General features: G+C 33.8%; 1 protein-coding gene across 3 annotated transcripts in view; it reads right to left on the bottom strand.

Moving 5' to 3' along the window:
• The window catches only part of LOC149801734 (uncharacterized), a 168,911-nt gene that overhangs the window by 50,810 nt on the left and 96,115 nt on the right, over positions 1–21,986 (bottom strand). For 2 of the 3 annotated variants that reach the window (XM_089956045.1, XM_089956044.1), the window contains exons 12-15: positions 14,043–14,129; positions 12,884–13,030; positions 2,444–2,530; positions 1,284–1,430 (exon numbers count right to left, since the gene is read on the bottom strand). In XM_089956045.1, coding sequence (XP_089812171.1) covers positions 1,284–1,430; positions 2,444–2,530; positions 12,884–13,030; positions 14,043–14,129 — 468 coding nt within the window. The remainder of the gene's footprint in view (positions 1–1,283; positions 1,431–2,443; positions 2,531–12,883; positions 13,031–14,042; positions 14,130–21,986) is intronic. The other variant, XM_089956047.1, reaches the window with a different exon arrangement.

Consider the following 21,986-nt stretch of genomic DNA (forward strand, 5'->3'; position numbering starts at 1 on the left):
CTTATAATCATTTATTGTGAAACTATTACTGTAATTACTTATAATCATTTCACTGTTAAACTGTTACTGTAATTACTTATAATCATTTCACTGTGAAACTATTACTGTAATTACTTACAATCATTTCACAGTTAAATTATTACTGTAATTACTTATAATCATTTCACTGTTAAACTATTAATGTAATTACTTATAATCATTTCACTGTTAAAGTATTAAGACATGATTTAAAAATTGTACTTAAAGAATCATTATATTATTTATGACATTTAATTATAAAAAGTTATAATAATATTAATTAATAATTAAGAAATAAATAAATTAAAAAAGTTAATTAAATGTTTGAGATAAATGCTTAAAAGATATATAACTCAATGATTACTATCACAAAATAAATATAAAATTCCAAATGAGGCATTTTAAAAATAAATACTTTATATCATTAATTAATTAATAAATAAAAGTAATTTTGCAATGAAAGATTTTATTCTACCTGAGTACAGGACTACATAAACAATATGCAAACTTCAATTTACACACAACCTCAAAAAGTTTTGTTCTTGTTTTAGCCATCTATTTCTTGAAAGCTTTTTTTTATCTAGCTTGGAGCTTTCTCACATCAAAGAAAAAGCTACTGAAATGAAAATTATTCTGCTTATAATGATAAATTAATGAAGTGTATTGTTTCCAAAATACATCGAACTGTCTTGATTATATTAGAATTATAATGTAAATGTTGTTTATGGGAATGTAAAGTTCAAATGGATGGCAGTTTCAGAAGAGATGGAAGGAAATAAAATTTGAAATAATTATTGATGGCAGCAAAAACCAGCTGTACTTAGAATATTAATAGCAAAATGTCTGCTTTTTAATTATTGGCAAAATTATTAGAATGAAATTGGTGTTTGGTACTTAAACTCTGCATCCATGTAAGATCAGAATTATAGGGAATAATTTAATATTGACCAGCTAATCCTGTGGCATTATCTAATTGGGAGACAAGTGACAGATGACGGTCATAGCAATTTTCGCTCTGGATTAATAAGATTAACTATGACTGATACACAAATAAGTCATGTGGCACACAAACTAATGATGAAATGTTGGGTTTGCTTGCTTTGATAAGGGTTAAACATCAGTATTTATAAATGTGAAAGATAGTTCTTTAATGGCCCATTTAAACAAGCCATATCTAGCATCTTATGTGTCTGCTACATGTCAATGCAAGCAAAATCATGTGTATATATATGTATATAGATATACATACATACATACATACATACCTGCTCTGTCTTGTCTTAGTTCATGTGGGGCATGTTGGTAGGGAACGTTAGTATTTGTCGGGTGTGGTTTTTGCATATGATTCCATGGATGATGGGAATGTTGTATGCTGTTCATTGCTGTATCTCTCTCTAGTTGTTGCTGTTTAGCTTCAAGAAAAAAGTTTCAAAATTGCAAAACTATGTTTTACTACAATTTCCTGCCATTGCAAAATGTTTTGACTGATAAGGGCATATGGTGATTCTCCTACTGAAGAATTCAAGCAAACTTTATTTATTTGTTACTGATTATGTCCATAAGACTGAGAATTAGACTTAAACTGTGAAGCTCAAACATCTGAAGGAACACAATTTCAAGGATCTGAATCCACAGGCTCTGAAATGGCTTCATAATCTTCGCCTGAGTTCTGTCACATGATTGATTTGCAAATAGTATGTATCATATCTGTAGTTACACTGCCGCCTGGGCGTACCGTATATACTATCTTATTAGTCCAACTGCAAACAACATAGATCCTGATCTGCTGTCACATAATGGGCCAGCAGATTTTGTTTGACCTACTGATTACTCCTCATAAATTACAAAGATCCAGATCTGCAAAGACAATATGCGATGGCACAGTTTGCAGTTGGACTTGAGTGTAGATGGCATTAAACTATGCTTCAGATTATGCATTGGTTTGTAAATGTACAGTTGCTATGACACTGCTATGAGCAGCCCTAAAAATGTACCATGTTTTATGTGGCACCACCTTGTACTAAGGTACATTATAAGCATGGATATGTTTAGTAAAACTTGCACCATGTATGCTTTATGTGAAATCACTTATCGTTACATTAGATACCCTAATAATACTAGAAGACCATACACATACCAACACTATATAAAGGATCATGCTTTCCTAAGGGATTTTAAAATAAGGGTCCAAATTATTCTGTCTTATATAATCTGAATGCAGAAAGATTATGCTGTGCTGAGGGGTCTGAAAATAAGGGACCTCGGCATTCTGTTTTATTTACTATATGAATTAAAATAAAATGTCACATAATAACTGAGAAGAACATTTGTTCTTGGTAGCAGATTGAACTTTTATCATCTTCACAAATTTTATATTCAAACAGAATATTACCAACAGAAGAAGATAGAAATACAGAGGATTTACCTTGTCTAAACAAGTCAGGATTACTGTAATACTCATGCGCAAGTGCCTCAAACCCCTCTATTACTTTAATCAAACACTCCATCGAATCTGCACACAAAAGAACACAAAGAGATATAAACACATGGAACAGAATTGAAATCATCAAATACATTTATAATCATAAGTTTTATTATTTCTTAAAATGGTATTGCTTTTTATTATAAAAGATAAGATAAGCAAGAAAAAATGATTTAGGAAACAATGTTTATTTTCATCCCATTTTTAAAGTATTGATAGATGTTACTGGGACATCTGAATTCAGTTAACAAATATTCTCTGAGGTGAATATGCAGGTTGACTATTAAATAGATCCTTACAAAACAAATACACAATGAATGAAAACTAAATTTACGTGCAGGTTGGCGTCAGTTACATGATCCAGAACCTAAAATACTCAAGAGTCACTGTGACCTACTTTTCTTGAGGATGCATGAATTGGTCTAAGCAAATATGAATGCACTTATCAAGTTTATATTAGCATATGTAATCATGTCAAAAAATGGAGCTTATGAAACGTTTGATGTAACTGCTGGAGAAAAGAAAGACACAGTGACTTAGTTATTTTTCTTTGGTACTCAGCAGTGATCCTGATGACTAATGTACCCATCAGTGTAATTGTTCAGCCTAATTTCAGTGGACAGTGAGTGTATTTTATCAGAACAAATAAATCTAAATAAAACATACAATACATCTGCAGACCTGATGTTACAAGAACTCAAAAACCAAAAAGGAGAAAAATGCCCAGTCCTAGCTACTTATACACAGTCAAAATGGTAAAAATATGCATATTATCACCACTCCTCAGTGACAAATTGACAAATCTCCAGCACTGCAAAACATCTTACATATTCTAACCCACCGAATAGGAACTAACTTAATCCTTCTAAGAACCCACCTGACCAACCTGCCCAGTGGGAAACAGCCTGAAACTTGTCAACATATTTAATAATAATTTTATTATTTGTAACTGTAAACACATACATAATCATCTTTTTATAGATCCTTTGCATTTTACGTTCTTAGTATCTTAAAACAGAACCCATACAAGTACGAAATTTCAACTAAAGGCAAACACTACAATTTGCAGCCATGAATAAAATTTGCAGAAATTATAGACATACATAACAGATGTAATCAATATGAGAGACACTGGATACAAAATGATGTAATTGTTCCATTATGATGTAATCAATATGAAAGACACTGTATGCAAAATGATGTGATTGTTCCATTATGATGTAATCAATATGAGAGACACTGGATACAAAATGATGTAATTGTTCAATTATGATATAATCAATATGAAAGACACTGGATATGAAATGATGTGATTGTTCCATTATGATGTAATCAATATGAAAGTTATTGTATGTAAAATGACATGATTATTTCATTATAATTTTAGCGTCATGAAAGATAGTTGATATAAACTGAAATAGTTGTTACATTATCATGTAATCAGTCTGAAAGGGAACGGATTTAAAATAACATGATTGTAACATGATGATGCAATAAATATGAAAGAGAATGACTGTAAAATGACATGACTGTCACATTATAATTTACTCAATATCGAAGAGAATGGAGTTAAAATGATGTGGTTGTCATTCCTGTTTCTTATAAGATATTGAAAATAACAATCATTATAAAATATTAATAAAATCAATTATAAGTCTTGTGAAAGAAAATAATAATAATATCAATGAAAAGTCTAAAAGACTTTTGGACATGTTCATGATTATACCCTTTTCTTTGTATATTAATAAAAGATATGTATTATCTACAACCCATACACAGTTTGATGAAGTTTCAAACACTCATTCAAGTATTATTTGGCATTTAATTAGCAACAAAGTTCTTTTTTTACATAATTTTTTATGCAGTAGCCCTTAATTGTGGATAGATATTCTACTAAATGTAGTGGAAGAAAGTGTACATCAACCAAGTAATTTTGGATTGCTTAGACACATACCAAGGTAACATTTTAGTTTCTAAAACAGTCTAATGTTCAACTCTATTTTCTTCAACAATATTTATGACAATTTTGCCCAAACCTATCATTGTCTGTTGGCAAACATCTGAACAATAAACACCATATTTTCCATTATTGATGATGATTTAATTTTTTTGGTGTTCCTGGAATTAATGTTAAAATAACAGGAAACATTTACCAACCAATTTCAAAAACATTTTCATCGCATAAGACATCAAAATACTTCCATTTTTATGACTTGCCCCATTTTATTTTCAGACTGATATTAAAACTTTGGAGGTAGAATTGTACGTCTTATGTTTCAGGACCTTCCAGTCTTTTAGCGACATAAATGTTAAAGGAATAATTATTTCATACATTCCTTTATGTTTATGATTCTTTTTCTCATCATAGAACACCAGTGGATGATATTAACATATCTCTATCTTTCATTATGTGACTGTTATCTTTCACCACAAGACTGTTTACTGTGAGCATAGTACACACAAACTGACACAGACTCATCAGTTTCCACCATCACTTTAACATTCTTTAATAACAATATTTCAAGATAAACATTCAGTGAAAGACTTTTACATACTAAACCAAGTAGCTTCTGAAGTTATTATCCCACAAACACGACACTTTCACACTAATCGATGTAGCTAATGTACACTTATGTGGTCCAATGTTAGAGTAGAAAAAGTAATTTTTGTAAATGCCATTGTTTTAAAAGTCATATTTTTATTATCATTTATTAAAGGTGAATCAATTCTAGAGAAAATGTTGAATCGAGGACCAAAGTATTATTTTCTTTGTCTTGATTAAATTCATTGAAAAAAGTGGATGTTAACCCTTTTCCTCAAAACAGAACTACACTTGCATAGCTGCCAACCTTCCAGGCTCACAATTAGTGAAAATAGGGATAAAAAGTCGTGAATTTGGACATGAATTCGTGAAAAATACCATGACAATAACTCCATCCACTCTGACCACTCCGACCGTCAATACTACACTATATCAAGTTCGCAAAATAAGTATAAAACACTACACATAAGCAGAAATATTTATTTATCAAGACATTATACTGTGGCAGACTTGAACTTCCTCAACTGCTTGATCATAAATTTGTTTTCTAAACAGTTCCGACTTACTGCCTGCAGGTTGATCTTGGGGACTAAAATTGCTGACAAATTTTCTGCAGCTAAGGAGGCCCTAAAGTCTGTCTTATTTTTCCTCACTAAAGAAAATACTCTTACGCTGTCACTGTTGCTGTGAGTAATGCACAGGAACTGCAGCATTTTCGGTTCTTCCACAGGAAAAAAAGCGATTTTCGAGTCCGGGAACATTTGTCAGAACAAATGTTTAGCATGGTCTCCAGCTGATAAAGGTAGATTGCATTCGAGAAGAAAACTCACAAATAATGCTTCAGCGTTGGTAGCCTGCAGGTCTTCCACAAATGGTTTAAAATATTCCAGACATGAAATCTGCGAATTCTTAATTTTCCCAACTTCTACGTGTTTTTTGCAACCGACATTCTTCCTCACATCGTCTCTGCGATGACACACTGAGCGCAAAAAGCATGAATGAATATCAATGTTTAATGGCAGAACGCACGGCCAATTTTTGATATATTCCAAATTAAACTTCACTTTTTGAGTAACACATTTCTTTTTCCTTGGTGGTGAAGACATTTTCAAAATCTTACATGCGAGGCAGAACGGTAACTAAAATCAGTGTTTTGACGCATGCGCGGAGCAAATTTCCGGTTAAGCCCCAGATTCTCTCAAAAACATTTGTAAAACTACTCTTATACATATAGATTAAAAGAGGCTAAAATGCTTGCTACCGGGCCAACTGTACTAATCGGCTGTAGATCTACTAATATCGTGACCAGCAGTACCGGACCGTTTCGGCAACTGTGAATATCACAACTAGCGCTTAACGGGAAATCGGTTATTTTATTAAAGATTTAAAATAATTGAGGATTGGAAAATTCGTGAATTTTTGGCTTACGGCGTGAATCCGTGAATCGCTGAAAAAGTCGTGAAATTCACACCAAATTCATGAGGGTTGGCAGCTATGCACTTGTACACTATTGCAACCCAATAAATTGATTGTTTTATGTATTTTATAGAGGTGAAATCCAAAGAAATGTTGCCACTGAGCACCAGCTTACCAAACATTTTTGATCAAGATGTCTTAAACATTGTCATTCAAGGTAATGATGTGTAATAACATTTATTCTTCACAGTGTATCTCCTTGATTTACATCACTTCAAATAAATTGTGTTGTTTCACTTTACCCTTATATATAAAGCTAATGGACTCTCCTAAGACAGTCTTCAAAGAAGTGTCTTTCTGGGCAAAAACTTGCATATTTATATATAACAACAAAACTATAAAGAAATAAACATTCTCTGATACTCCAAAATCTTTAGAAACTTGAATTTTATGTTAAATACATTTTCATATAATACTGATGGGAAATTGAATGGATTAGTTACGTCAAGATGATGATAACAATGATGACAATGAAGATGATAGCTGTTGTTGTTGTTAAGATGTTAATGAAGCTATAATCCGAATTTGAACAGACACAATTTTCATCAAATTCCCCAAGAGTTATGAAGAAAAAAAAACTGTATTTGGTCAGGATGGATTTTCTACACAAGTGAAATGTTACATTTCGAAATTATTCATAGAGTGGTATTAATCTCAAGACCACTGTATATTTTCCAAATTAATCTGAGTGTATTTGCTTACAAAGTGTATACAGTTAAACTGTTATATCATGATTCATAAAGACTGTAGCTATAGAATCATTATATTATTTATAACATGAATATTAATAATAATAATGATAATAGTAATAACAACAGCTAAATAAAATATTTGATATCTATGCTTGAAAGACAAATAACTCAATAATTACTATCATCAAAATCAATCTTAGAACCCAGCAGTTTAGAATTGCACGTTATATTTCTAATTATTAATAAATAAATGTAATTTCAAAATGAAGGAAAGAAATGATTCAATGTGAGTACAGTACTGTGCAAACAATATGAAAACTTCAATTAGCATATGATCTCATATTTTTGTTGCTGTTTTTGTCATTTATTTATTGCACGCATCCACTTATATAAATTGCAGCCTTCTCACGTTAATATTGTTGCAGGGAATGTAAAGGTCAAATGGACAGCAGTTTTAAAGGAGATGGAAGGATATCCAATTTCAAATAATTATTGATGGCAGAAAAAATCAACTCTTATTTGAATATTAATAACAAACTATTTGTGTTGTAATGACTTGTGAAATTATAAGAATGAAAGTGGTATTTGGTGTTTGAACTTGTGTAAGATTAGAATTAATCTGAATGATATTGATCAGTTTTTTCTGTGGCACTATCCAATCAGGAGATAAGTGACTGATGAAGGTCATAGATAATCTGATTGGCACTATCTAATCGGGATATAAGTGACTGATGAAGGTCATAGCTAATCTGGGGCACTATCTAATCAGGAGATAAGTGACTGATGAAGGTCATAGCTAATCCTGTGGCACTATCTAGTTGGGAGATAAGTGACTGATGAAGGTCATAGATAATCCTGTGGCACTATCTAGTCAGGAGATAAGTGACTGATGAAGGTAATAGCTAATCCTGTGGCACTATCTAGTTGGGAGATAAGTGACTGATGAAGGTCATAGATAATCTGGTGGCACTATCTAATCAGGAGATAAGTGACTGATAAAGGTCATAGCTAATCCTGTGGCACTATCTAATCGGGAGATAAGTGACTGATGAAGGTCATAGCTAATCCTGTGGCACTACCTAGTCGGGAGATAAGTGACTGATGAAGGTCATAGATAATCTGGTGGCACTATCTAATCGGGATATAAGTGACTGATAAAGGTCATAGCTAATCCTGTGGCACTATCTAATTAGGAGATAAGTGACTGATGAAGATAATAGCAATGTTGATCAGTTTATCCTGTGGCACTATCAAATTGTGAGATAAGTGACTGATGAAGGTCATAGCTAATCCTGTGGCACTATCTAATCAGGAGATAAGTGACTGATGAAGGTAATAGCTAATCCTGTGGCACTATCTAGTTGGGAGATAAGTGACTGATGAAGGTCATAGATAATCTGGTGGCACTATCTAGTCGAGAGATAAATGACTGCTGAAGGTCATATCTAATCCTGTGGCACAATCTAATCGGGAGATAAGTAACTGATGAAGGTCATAGCTAATCCTGTGGCACTATCTAATCAGGAGATAAGTGACTGATGAAGGTCATAGCAATGTTGATCAGTTTATCCTGTGGCACGATCTAATCAGGAGATAAGTGACTGATGAAGGTCATAGCTAATCCTGTCGCACTATCTAGTCGGGAGATAAGTGACTGAAGAAGGTCATAGCTAATCTGGTGGCACTATCTAGTCGAGAGATAAGTGACTGATGAAGGTCATAGATAATCTGATGGCACTATCTAGTCGAGAGATAAGTGACTGATGAAGGTCATAGCTAATCCTGTGGCACAATCTAATCGGGAGATAAGTAACTGATGAAGGTCATAGCTAATCCTGTGGCACTATCTAATCAGGAGATAAGTGACCGATGAAGGTCACAGCAATGTTGATCAGTTTATCCTGTGGCACGATCTAATCAAGAGATAAGTGACTGATGAAGGTCATAGCTAATCCTGTCGCACTATCTAGTCGGGAGATAATGACTGAAGAAGGTGATAGCTAATCTGGTGGCACTATCTAGTTGAGAGATAAGTGACTGATGAAGGTCATAGATAATCCTGTGGCACTATCTAATTGGGAGATAAGTGACTGATGAAGATCATAGCAATGTTGATCAGTTTATCCTGTGGCACTATCAACTTGGGAGATAAGTGACTGATGAAGGTCATAGCTAATCCTGTGGCACTATCTAATCGGGAGATAAGTGACTGATGAAGGTCATAGCTAATCCTGTGGCACTATCTAATCAGGAGATAAGTGACTGATGAAGGTCATAGCTAATCCTGTGGCACTATCTAGTCGGGAGATAAGTGACTGATGAAGGTCATAGATAATCTGATGGCACTATCTAGTCGAGAGATAAGTGACTGATGAAGGTCATAGCTAATCCTGTTGCACAATCTAGTTGGGAGATAAGTGACTGATGAAGGTCATAGATAATATGATGGCACTATCTAGTCGGGAGATAAGTGATTGATAAAGGTCATAGCTAATCCTGTGGCACTATCTAATCAGGAGATAAGTGACTGATAAAGGTCATAGCTAATCCTGTGGCACTATCTAATCGGGAGATAAGTGACTGATGAAGGTCATAGCTAATCCTGTGGCACTACCTAGTCGGGAGATAAGTGACTGATGAAGGTCATAGATAATCTGGTGGCACTATCTAATCGGGATATAAGTGACTGATAAAGGTCATAGCTAATCCTGTGGCACTATCTAATTAGGAGATAAGTGACTGATGAAGATCATAGCAATGTTGATCAGTTTATCCTGTGGCACTATCAAATTGTGAGATAAGTGACTGATGAAGGTCATAGCTAATCCTGTGGCACTATCTAATCAGGAGATAAGTGACTGATGAAGGTAATAGCTAATCCTGTGGCACTATCTAGTTGGGAGATAAGTGACTGATGAAGGTCATAGATAATCTGGTGGCACTATCTAGTCGAGAGATAAATGACTGCTGAAGGTCATAGCTAATCCTGTGGCACAATCTAATCGGGAGATAAGTAACTGATGAAGGTCATAGCTAATATTGTGGCACTATCTAATCAGGAGATAAGTGACTGATGAAGGTCATAGCAATGTTGATCAGTTTATCCTGTGGCACGATCTAATCAGGAGATAAGTGACTGATGAAGGTCATAGCTAATCCTGTCGCACTATCTAGTCAGGAGATAAGTGACTGAAGAAGGTCATAGCTAATCTGGTGGCACTATCTAGTCAAGAGATAAGTGACTGATGAAGGTCATAGATAATCCTGTGGCACTATCTAATCGGGAGATAAGTGACTGATAAAGGTCATAGCTAATTCTGTGGCACTATCTAATCAGGAGATAAGTGACTGATGAAGATCATAGCAATGTTGATCAGTTTATCCTGTGGCACTATCAACTTGGGAGATAAGTGACTGATGAAGGTCATAGCTAATCCTGTGGCACTATCTAATCGGGAGATAAGTGACTGATGAAGGTCATAGCTAATCCTGTGGCACTATCTAATCGGGAGATAAGTGACTGATGAAGGTCATAGCTAATCCTGTGGCACTATCTAATCAGGAGATAAGTGACTGATGAAGGTCATAGCTAATCCTGTGGCACTATCTAGTCGGGAGATAAGTGACTGATGAAGGTCATAGATAATCTGATGGCACTATCTAGTCGAGAGATAAGTGACTGATGAAGGTCATAGCTAATCCTGTGGCACAATCTAATCGGGAGATAAGTGACTGATGAAGGTCATAGATAATCTGATGGCACTATCTAGTCGGGAGATAAGTGACTGCTGATGGTCATAGCTAATCCTGTGGCACAATCTAATCAGGAGATAAGTGACTGATGAAGGTCATAGCAATGTTGATCAGTTTATCCTGTGGCACGATCTAATCAAGAGATAAGTGACTGATGAAGGTCATAGCTAATCCTGTCGCACTATCTAGTCAGGAGATAAGTGACTGAAGAAGGTCATAGATGCTCTGGTGGCACCATCTAGTCGAGAGATAAGTGACTGATGAAGGTCATAGATAATCCTGTGGCACTATCTAATCGGGAGATAAGTGACTGATGAAGATCATAGCAATGTTGATCAGTTTATCCTGTGGCACTATCAACTTGGGAGATAAGTGACTGATGAAGGTCATAGCTAATCCTGTGGCACTATCTAATCGGGAGATAAGTGACTGATGAAGGTCATAGCTAATCCTGTGGCACTATCTAGTCGGGAGATAAGTGACTGATGAAGGTCATAGATAATCTGATGGCACTATCTAGTCGAGAGATAAGTGACTGATGAAGGTCATAGCTAATCCTGTGGCACAATCTAATCGGGAGATAAGTAACTGATGAAGGTCATAGCTAATCCTGTGGCACTATCTAATTAGGAGATAAGTGACTGATGAAGGTCACAGCAATGTTGATCAGTTTATCCTGTGGCACGATCTAATCAAGAGATAAGTGACTGATGAAGGTCATAGCTAATCCTGTCGCACTATCTAGTCGGGAGATAAGTGACTGAAGAAGGTCATAGCTAATCTGGTGGCACTATCTAGTTGAGAGATAAGTGACTGATGAAGGTCATAGATAATCCTGTGGCGCTATCTAATTGGGAGATAAGTGACTGATGAAGGTCATAGCTAATCCTGTGACACTATCTAATCGGGAGATAAGTGACTGATGAAGGTCATAGATAATCCTGTGGCACTCTCTAATCAGGAGATAAGTGACTGATGAAGGTCATAGCTAATCCTGTGGCACTATCTAGTTGGGAGATAAGTGACTGATGAAGGTCATAGATCTGATGGCACTATCTAGTCGAGAGATAAGTGACTGATGAAGGTCATAGCTAATCCTGTGGCACAATCTAATCGGGAGATAAGTAACTGATGAAGGTCATAGCTAATCCTGTGGCACTATCTAATCAGGAGATAAGTGACTGATGAAGGTCACAGCAATGTTGATCAGTTTATCCTGTGGCATGATCTAATCAGGAGATAAGTGACTGATGAAGGTCATAGCTAATCCTGTCGCACTATCTAGTTGGGAGATAAGTGACTGATGAAGGTCATAGATAATCCTGTGGCACTATCTAATCGGGAGATAAGTGACTGATGAAGGTCATAGCTAATCCTGTGGCACTATCTAATCAGGAGATAAGTGACTGATGAAGGTCATAGCAATGTTAATCAGTTTATCCTGTGGCACTATCTAATCAAGAGATAAGTGACTGATGAAGCTCATAGCAATGTTAATCAGTTTATCCTGTGGCACTATCTAATCAGGAGATAAGTGACTGATGAAGCTCATAGCAATGTTAATCAGTTTATCCTGTGGCACTATCTAATCAGGAGATAAGTAAGTGACTGATGAAGGTCATATCAATGTTGATCAGTTTATCTTGTGGCACTATCTAATCAGGAGATAAGTAACTGATGAAGGTCATAGCAATGTTTGCCCTGGATTAATAAGGTTAAACTATGATTGGTACACAAACAAGTCATGCAGTACACAAACTAGTGATGAAACATTGTCTTTGCTTGCCTTTATAACAGTTAAAATTGTTATTAATAAATGTGAAAGATAGTTCTTTAATGCTTCATTTAAACAAGTCATATTTAGTGTCGCATGTGTCTGCTACATGTCAGGCATATTAAAATTCAATACTTTTTATATACCTGCATGGTCTTGTCTTATTTGATGTGGGGCATGTTGGTAGGGAACTTCAGTGTTCATCGGGTGTGGTTTTTGCATATGATTCCATGGATGATGGGAATGTTGTATGCTGTTCATTGCTGTATCTCTCTCTAGTTGTTGCTGTTTAGCTTCAAGAAAAAAGTTTCAAAATTGCTAAACTATGTTATACTACAATTTCCTGCCATTGCATAATGTTTTGACAGATAAGGGCATACAATGATTCTCCTACTGAAGAATTCAAGCAAACTTTATTTATTTGTTACTGATTATGTCCATATGACTGAAAATTAGACTTAAACTGTGAAGCTCAAACATATGATAGAACACTCCTTATAGAATCTGAATCTGCAGGTTCTGAAATGACTCCATTTTCTACCACAATTGTCTGTTTATATGATCAATCCTCATACAGTAAGTATATGGTCTCTGTAGCTAATACTTAGAGGGTATACCATATATACTAATTAGTCCAAATGCAAACAACATAGAACCTGATCTCTTGTCACAAAATGGACCAGCAGATGAGGATATATGTTGTTTGTTCTACTGATTACTCCTAACAAATTGCAAAAGCTCAGATCTGCTAGCAATTATGCAATGGCAGATCTCAGTCTGCACAGTTTGCAGTTGGACTTGACTTGTAAGCAAGAATAGATTATTCATTGTTTTATAAATGTACAATCAGTGTCTCCTTGCTATGACACTATTAAGGGTGGCCACAAAAATGTACCATGTTTTAGGTGGCACCACCTTGTACCAGGGTACATTATAAGCACGGATATGTTTAGCAAACACTGCATCATGTAAGTTTTATGCGAAATCACATATCGATACATTCGATTCCCTAAGAGTACTAGAAGTTCATATACATACCAATGCTATGTAAAATATCATGCTGCCTTAACTTAATTGTCTTAAAACAAGGGAACAAATTATTCTAGTTTACAAAATATGAATATAAAGCTTCACGGTACCAAAGAATTAGGTTTTATATATTATATATATTAAACTAAAATGTCACATAATAACATAATTAACATAAAACAACATTTGCTCATCACAGAAAATTGAACTTTTATCATCATCAGCAATTTTATATTTAAACAGAATATTACCAATGGAAGTAGATAATCAGTTCACCTTGTCTAAAAAATTCAGGATTACTGTAATACTCGCGTGCAAGTTCCTCAAACCCCTCTATTACTTCAGTCAAATGCTCCACTGTATCTGCAACACCACAGACAGAATACATGGGATAGAATGATAATGATCAAATACATTTAAATGCATACGTTTTACAGTTTCTTAAAATGATAATGTATATCAATATAAAAGATCTGAAAACGAAGAAAAAATTCATTTAAGAAACAATGTATTTTTCACCTTTTTCAAGTATTGATACACATTTCTAGGACATCTGAATTTAGTAAATAATTCCATGCAGGTTGATTATTCAATAGATCCACTGAAGGCAAATTCACAATGAATGATGACTATAACTGTATGCTTTAGCTGCATGATCCAAGACCTGTAAACTAATTAAGAGTCACCTACTTTTCCTTGATGATGCATGAATTGGTCTAAGTAAATATGAGTGCACTTATCAAGTGTGATATTTACATATATAATGATGTCAATGGAATTTATGGAAAGTTTAAGAAGAAAAAAGACAATGACTGAATTATTTTTCCTTGGTGTTGAGCAGTACTCCTGAAGACTAATGCCCCCACCAAAGTAATTTTTCAGCCTACTTCCAGTGGACAGAACAAGATGTATAGGTATCAGCTGGAATCCAGTGGATCTATTATGTAGTACTGATTGACTGAAACTGTAGTGCTGTTCATTTGCACACAATGTACAAAACTTATCATTCAATAGCAAAAATTGAGAAAATTAAGTATGTTTCTGGCATAAATTAATGCATATGACTTCAGTGGAACCCAAACAGAGAAAACTATCAGAATTTAAGCAGCCCCAGTGGATAAAGGGTGGATAAAATAAACCAACCTGACAATTTCAGTAGAATCTTAGCAAAAGCTGAATGTTGTGTTCAGTAGAGTTTCAATGGAATATATGTGGACTTTCAGTATGCAATCTAGCACAAAGTAATTAAAGAAACATTACAAAATCCAAGTTTGGATGAATGTGTCGTTTGTCACATAATTTTAGGTGAGTATCCAGGGCCAGAGTTATGCTTACAGTACCAAATCATACTATGGAATTCCTACGAACCTATCATACATACATGTACTCTCACAAGGAATAAATGACCATTTTCTTCAATATTTATGTATAATAAGACAAATGAGAATGTAATAATATTGTGACATTAAAGTCCACTGGCACACATTTAAGTTTTCTTTCTTTCATTAAGGTTGTCCACTTTTGTAACATCATCAAAATGACAATTATTACATTAAGATTTAATAAATTTGAAAGAGACTAGATGTAAAATCATGTACATGTTACATTATGATGTAGTCAAAATGCAAGATACTGTATTTAAAATGACAATTATTACATTATGATGTATTCAATATTTAATAGACTTCATCTAATGTAGCATTGTTATATTATGATGTAATCAATATGATGGAAGATGGATGTTAATTGTAACGACTGCTACATTATGAATTCAGCAATATCAAAGAAAATGGATTTAAAATCACATGATTGTCACACTATGATGTAACCAACATGGAAGAGACTTGATTTAAAATAACATGGTTGTCACCTTGATCTTTTATTAAATAATAAAAAATAACAATACTTATAAAATATTGACAAAAGCAATTATAACTGTCTTCTGAAAGAAAATAATAATATCAATGAAAAGTCTATAAAACTTTTACAAATGTTCACGAATATACCATTTTCTTTGTGTTTATAATAAATACAAATTTGATTTAGTGTATACAAACTGAGAAAATTTTCACAATTTCCAGCATCACTTGAACATTCTTTCTCAACAATATTTCAAGATCAACATTCACTGCATACTAAAGCAGTGTCTGAAGTTAGTATCCAACAGACAGGACACATTCACACTAATGGATCTGGCTAAATGGACACTTCTGTGGTACAATGTCGAGCAGAAAAAGTAATTTAAGTAACTGCTATTGTTTTAAAATTCACATTGTTATTATTATTTTTATTATTATTATTAATATTATTATTATTATTATCAAGGAAAATCAGTTCTAGATAAAACTTTGGATTGAGGACAAAACCATTATTTTTGTCTATCTTGATTTATTTTATGGATAAAAGTGCACGTGAATTGTTTTATGTGTTCACATTTGGTTATTCAAGCTATATGCAGTACATAATTTAGATGCCATGCATTGCATTACCTAAGCAGTCTTAATAAATATTTTTTTTAAAACAATGCTTTTAAATTTCATTTAAAGCTTACATTTAAGTTTTTAATGTAAGCAAAAGATTTATGATTTATTGTAAACACTTTTATGTGATTTTCATTAACTTTTTATGTGTGTAGTTTGACACATGATTTTCTATGGTGAAAAGTGTAATAGTGGTGAGCAAGAAAAATATACTTATTTTGTGGGAGTTTGTAACATGTATATTGGTGGTTTTCAAAATTTAATAGGCAATTAAAGTGGCCTATAATAGTTCACGTGTTTAGATCTTCAGTAAACAAAAAATATAATGGCCTTGTGACAAAATCTGTGCTAACTTGTTGACTATCACTGCATGAGGGAACAACAGAATGTCCATTTTAGACTGTTCCTGGAAAGGCCTCTCAAACTGGTAAGAATAATAATTCCTGAAGAAACTTGTTGACTGGTACTTGTTGAGTTATCAAGTGACCGGAATCCGGTGAATGGTGCGCAGTGCAAGACTAACTGTGATCTGTACAGTCAGGCAATGGACACCTGATTGAGGAGTCTCTATCCAGGGAACTCGATTTTAGTGAAGGAGACCCCTTGACTTTTATGCATGGCTACTCAAGCGAGAAAATATCTGTGTTTTCCTTATGCCAGATTGGCAGAATGCATATGTTGGCAACTTCCTTACACCAGAAGTGAAAATAATCGATCCCTCGCATGAGCTGATGGCTTCCTTACACTGAGAAGCACCACTGATCCCTCTCTTGTGAGAGTTGGTGACTTCCTTACATGAAGAAGTGCCACTGAGTGTTTCAAAACAATAATTTATGAATTCCTTGTACAAAGAAGATTCACTAATTCCTTCCTCATGGTATTTTGTGATTTGTAGTCCCACTGATTGCTTTCGCTTGCTAGCAGCTTACTTCCACATCAAGAAGTGATACAGAACTACTTTTTATATATTCTTACAACAGAAAGTGACAATGACCCCTCCAGTGAAAGGAATGATCTTTCTGGAAAGAGAAGGATGATGTTGATCGCTTGTTCCTGTCTCTATATCAGCAATGCCTTTCTTCTAAATCCCATGCTTCATCTGACACAAGGCGGAACATCCATCAATGCCATCACAAATAATGCACATCACACCATGCAGGTGTGTTAGTGTGCCAATACGTTTTCCCTTGGATAGATTTACTAACTCCTTGTGTCATGCTGTAAGTCTGAAGCTAAAATACAATGACAGTCTCAGGAAGGGACTTATGCTTTACTGTAACAAACAGAAACTTCAAGAATTCAAGATAAAACTATTTCTTCTTTTTAAATGCCAAGTGTTGAAACCATCTCAAATATTCTTAAGAATAATATTTTTAATTTAATCGCTGTGGCCCCATATCATATGTAAGATTATGACCATTTTCATTTAGGATAAATCAGACATGATTTGATGACTTTTGATGAAAAATGCCATGCCAATATGACCATCCATTCAAGAGAATAAGTGACAAGATTTTCAATATATTTATTGTGACAAACATACTGTATGTCATCAGGGAATCATTTTCATGTAAAACCAAAAAGATATCACCAGACTTATTTTGGTGGAAATGTTTTGCCGACATGAATATCAATTCTTGAGGACTAGGAAAAAATATGATTTTCAAGATGGAAACCATGGTGGCCATACTGCATGTGAGATCGGGATCATTTTCACTCAGGACATGATACAAACTTTTCTTGTGAAAACTCATTTAGGAGGAATAGCAACAAGATGATTTTCAAGATGGCCACAAGAGTGGCATCCATATTTTAGGACAAGAGTCTCATTCAACAGTAACAAATAATTAGTTGTCCAATACATTCTCCATGTTTATATGACTTTCCATGCAGGAGAAGTAGCAATAAGATTTTCAAGATGGCTGCCATTGTGGACAAACTCGATGTCAGAGCAGTATTATTTTTATTTAGTATCAACAACACATCATAAGAAGTCTGCTGGTGAAAACTCAATGTCTTTATGATTTTTCATCCAGAAGGAGTATCAGTAAAAAAAAGATTTACAAGATAGTTGCTGTGGTGGTCTTATTGGATATCGGACAGGCACCATTTTCTTTGGAACCATCTAGACATCATAAGAATTCTGTCAGTGGAAACCCCATATTGATATGACCATCCATTTAGATATAGTAGCAGAAACAAGATTTTCAAAGTGGCTGCTGTTATGTTATATTGAATATCCATATGGAACCATTTTCATTATGGACCAACTTCCTGTCATTAAAAAGTCTTCCTGAGAGAACCCATGCTAATATACCTTTCTGCTCTGAAGGAGTATCAATAACAATATGTTCAAAATAGCTACTGTGGTGGTCATAATGGATATCAGGTCAGTACCATTTTCATTTAGGAACAACCAGACATCATAAGAAGATTTTACTTAAAAACTACATGTTGATAAGACCATCCATTCATGTTGATATGATCATCCATTCATGTTGATATGACCATCCATTCATGTTGATGTCCATTCATGTTGATATGACCATCCATTCATGTTGATATGACCATCCATTTATGTTGATGTCCATTCATGTTGATATGACCATCCATTCATGTTGATATGACCATCCATTCAGGGGGAATAGTAAGAGTTTCAAGACGGCTATTGCAGTGGCCATTTTGTATGTCTGTGTATCACTCTTTTTATGTAGGGCCAACTAGACAATGGGATGAATGTGTGTTTACAAATTGTTTTTTTATTTTGCATGTGCCCGATGCAAGATTGATGCTGAATTGGATACATACCAAAAATATATTATGTGGCTGTTTCACACCTAGCCCTCGATTTCTGAGTTATATTCACATTTCCATTGGCATGTTTCAGTAATCTAGGTGTCATTTTGATAGAAAATTGTCTCTTTCAATGAGTCATAACATAAACCTTTAAGATAGACCTCTGAGAAATTCAAAGACGGATAATTTAAAGATTGGAATTTTTCCTCTGTTCAGAAAGTTTTACACTTGCCCTGGGTCATTGGTATTTTTAAAACTGAAGCTCGTTTAATACATCGTCATGCCAAAATGAAGACACAGCATATATTTCTATAATTTCGCCACTTAAAAAGAACACCTAGATTACTTAAAAGTGCCATTAGGAAATCAAAGGCTAGGTATGCAACTGCAATATCTCAAGTTTCTGAGAATGTCTCTTGTTATATGCTTATGTAATGAGAACTGCAATATCTCAAGTTTCAGAGAATGTCTCTTGTTATATGCTTATATAATGGGATATGTCTTAGAAGGGTTTAAAACCTGCAGTCCTCACTACAAACATAATAATTTCATAATTGTTGACCAATTTATGTATGTGGGGTTATTAGTAGAGTGCAAGCCTTGTAATGAGGGAGTGTAATGTCTTGAGTAAAATGAAGATAGGGACCAGTAACTTGAATCACCCTCATCCTAGGGATGAGTGTTTGATGAAACAATTCCTAAGCCATGAATCCACAAAGAATGTAATATTTCTAACAGTTTAAATTTTTGTTTAGGATGCACAATATTAATAATATTTTAGAGTACCTAATTTTCTTAAGAAAACAAATTTTCAGTACCGAAAGTTAAAGGGCAAATTTTTTATCTATTTTTATGAACTGATAGTGTCTGAGAATGTCTGAACAATTCAGTAGTATATTTTATATTTTCAGAAGAACACACATATGGAGCACAATCCATAACTCATTTTACATCCTTTTAATCTCTTTTCTAAGGAACATGAAATATTGGTACATGCTTCTCCCACTAAAATACTTTATACAGACATATTTGTGTTTACATCAGATCTCATTGCAGAACTGCATCAACCCATTTTGCATAATGCACTGACAGATCTGGATCAATGAAGTTTATTAAGTGTACTTAGTAAAACAAACAACATTGACCCTGATCTAGTAGTGTATTCTGTGATGGCAGATCAGGCTTTATATTGTTTGCAGTTGGATCCAACATAAATGCAAATAAATGGATATTACAGATACGGCATGAAAACAACTTAAATGCAAATACATGGATATTAGAGATACTGTATGAAAACAACTTAAGTGCAAATACATGGATATGACAGACACTGTATAAAAAACAACTTAAGTGCAAATACATGAATAATACAGATACTGTATGAAAACAACTTAAATAAAAATACATGGATATTATAGATACTGTATGAAAACAACTTAAATTCAAAGCAAAATATGTAATGATTAAATAAATAAAGGTTGTTTTTATGTATCTATACAAAACGAAAAGCTAGAGTAGAGGTCTCTTATAACATAATACACTTAAAAGTCACTGAAATTGGACACTGTCATGCCATGCTATAGAAGTAATCAAATACAGATGAAGCAGTTAATTCAAGCTCTCAAAAGCACAAACAATTAGACTATAAACAATATTTGGACACAGTCAGACAAGAAAACACTTTCTTTTCATTGCAGCTCTTATATTTAAAAAAAATCATTGTATTATTTTGAAATCAACATTAAAAACATTTTTAAGCTGTATTACTGATATAATGTTGTTAACAAATAATTATGAATCATCAACATCATGTATAGATATACAGAAGAGTTATTACGTATTGTTATATATCAGTACAAAGTTTAAGCTAAGGCTCTGGAGAATGAAAGCAGCCTTTTGAAAAATTAAATTATGCCAGCCATGATATTCTGATCCTAATGATATTATTGCCATTTCTCTGCATGTTTATTGGCAAGGATTGGCAATAAGACATAATTTCAGTGGTGATAAGTAGGTGGGGGTAGGGGGTGGAAAAACATTATAAAAAACAATAAAGGACAGACAGAATGTAACTTACATTTTCTGTTAAATTGAAAAATGTATTGTTGGAAGGTTTCAATAAGCAAAATACCTGTAAAGTCCTGAACAGACTATTTGATGCTCAAGACCTGTCTTTTCAAAATTTTTACAATATTATTATGGGTTCACAAATTTTATATATATATGCATATGAAAATTCCCAATCTTGACAATTTCGTAACTTTTTAATTAAAAATAAATATTAAAAAGTATGAACCTGATTGCAATATTTTTATATTATAAATGATCAGGTGCAGATGTCCGTGAACACTTAAAAACTGATAATCAATTCTCATAATTACAGTTATTTTAGTTCATTTTACCTACATGTTTAATCTTTTCACTTTTAAATCAATATTTTATACAGCTGTCTTCAAAAAATGTACTTGTTCCATAAAAATGGTTCCATACATAGTCAATGTTTGAGAACAATATAATATCATAACCACATGCCACCATCATGTGCAAGCAACTTTACCAAATGTACTTTAAATAAAACATGAATAAAACACTATTCTCATTTTCATTAATAACCTTCTTTGTGTTGTCTATGCAACTTCTTTGTATTGTGTATGCAATTTCTTTGTGTTTTCTATGCAACTTCTTTGTGTTTTCTATATGATTTCTTTGTGTTGTCTATGCAACTTCTGTATTGTGTATGCAACTTTGTGTTTTCTATACAGCTTCTTTGTGTTGTCTATGCAACTTCTATGTTGACTATGCAACTTCTTTGTGTTTTCTATGCAACTTCTTTGTATTGTGTATACAACTTCTTTGTGTTTTCTATACAACTTCTTTGTGTTGTCTGTGCAACTTCTGTGTTTTCTATGCAACTTCTTTGTATTGTGTATGCAACTTCTTTGTT

This window comes from Sinohyriopsis cumingii, chromosome 4, assembly GCF_028554795.1.
Source record: "Sinohyriopsis cumingii isolate HCF-2022 chromosome 4, ASM2855479v2, whole genome shotgun sequence".
In the NCBI taxonomy this organism is placed as follows: Eukaryota; Metazoa; Mollusca; class Bivalvia; order Unionida; family Unionidae; genus Sinohyriopsis; species Sinohyriopsis cumingii.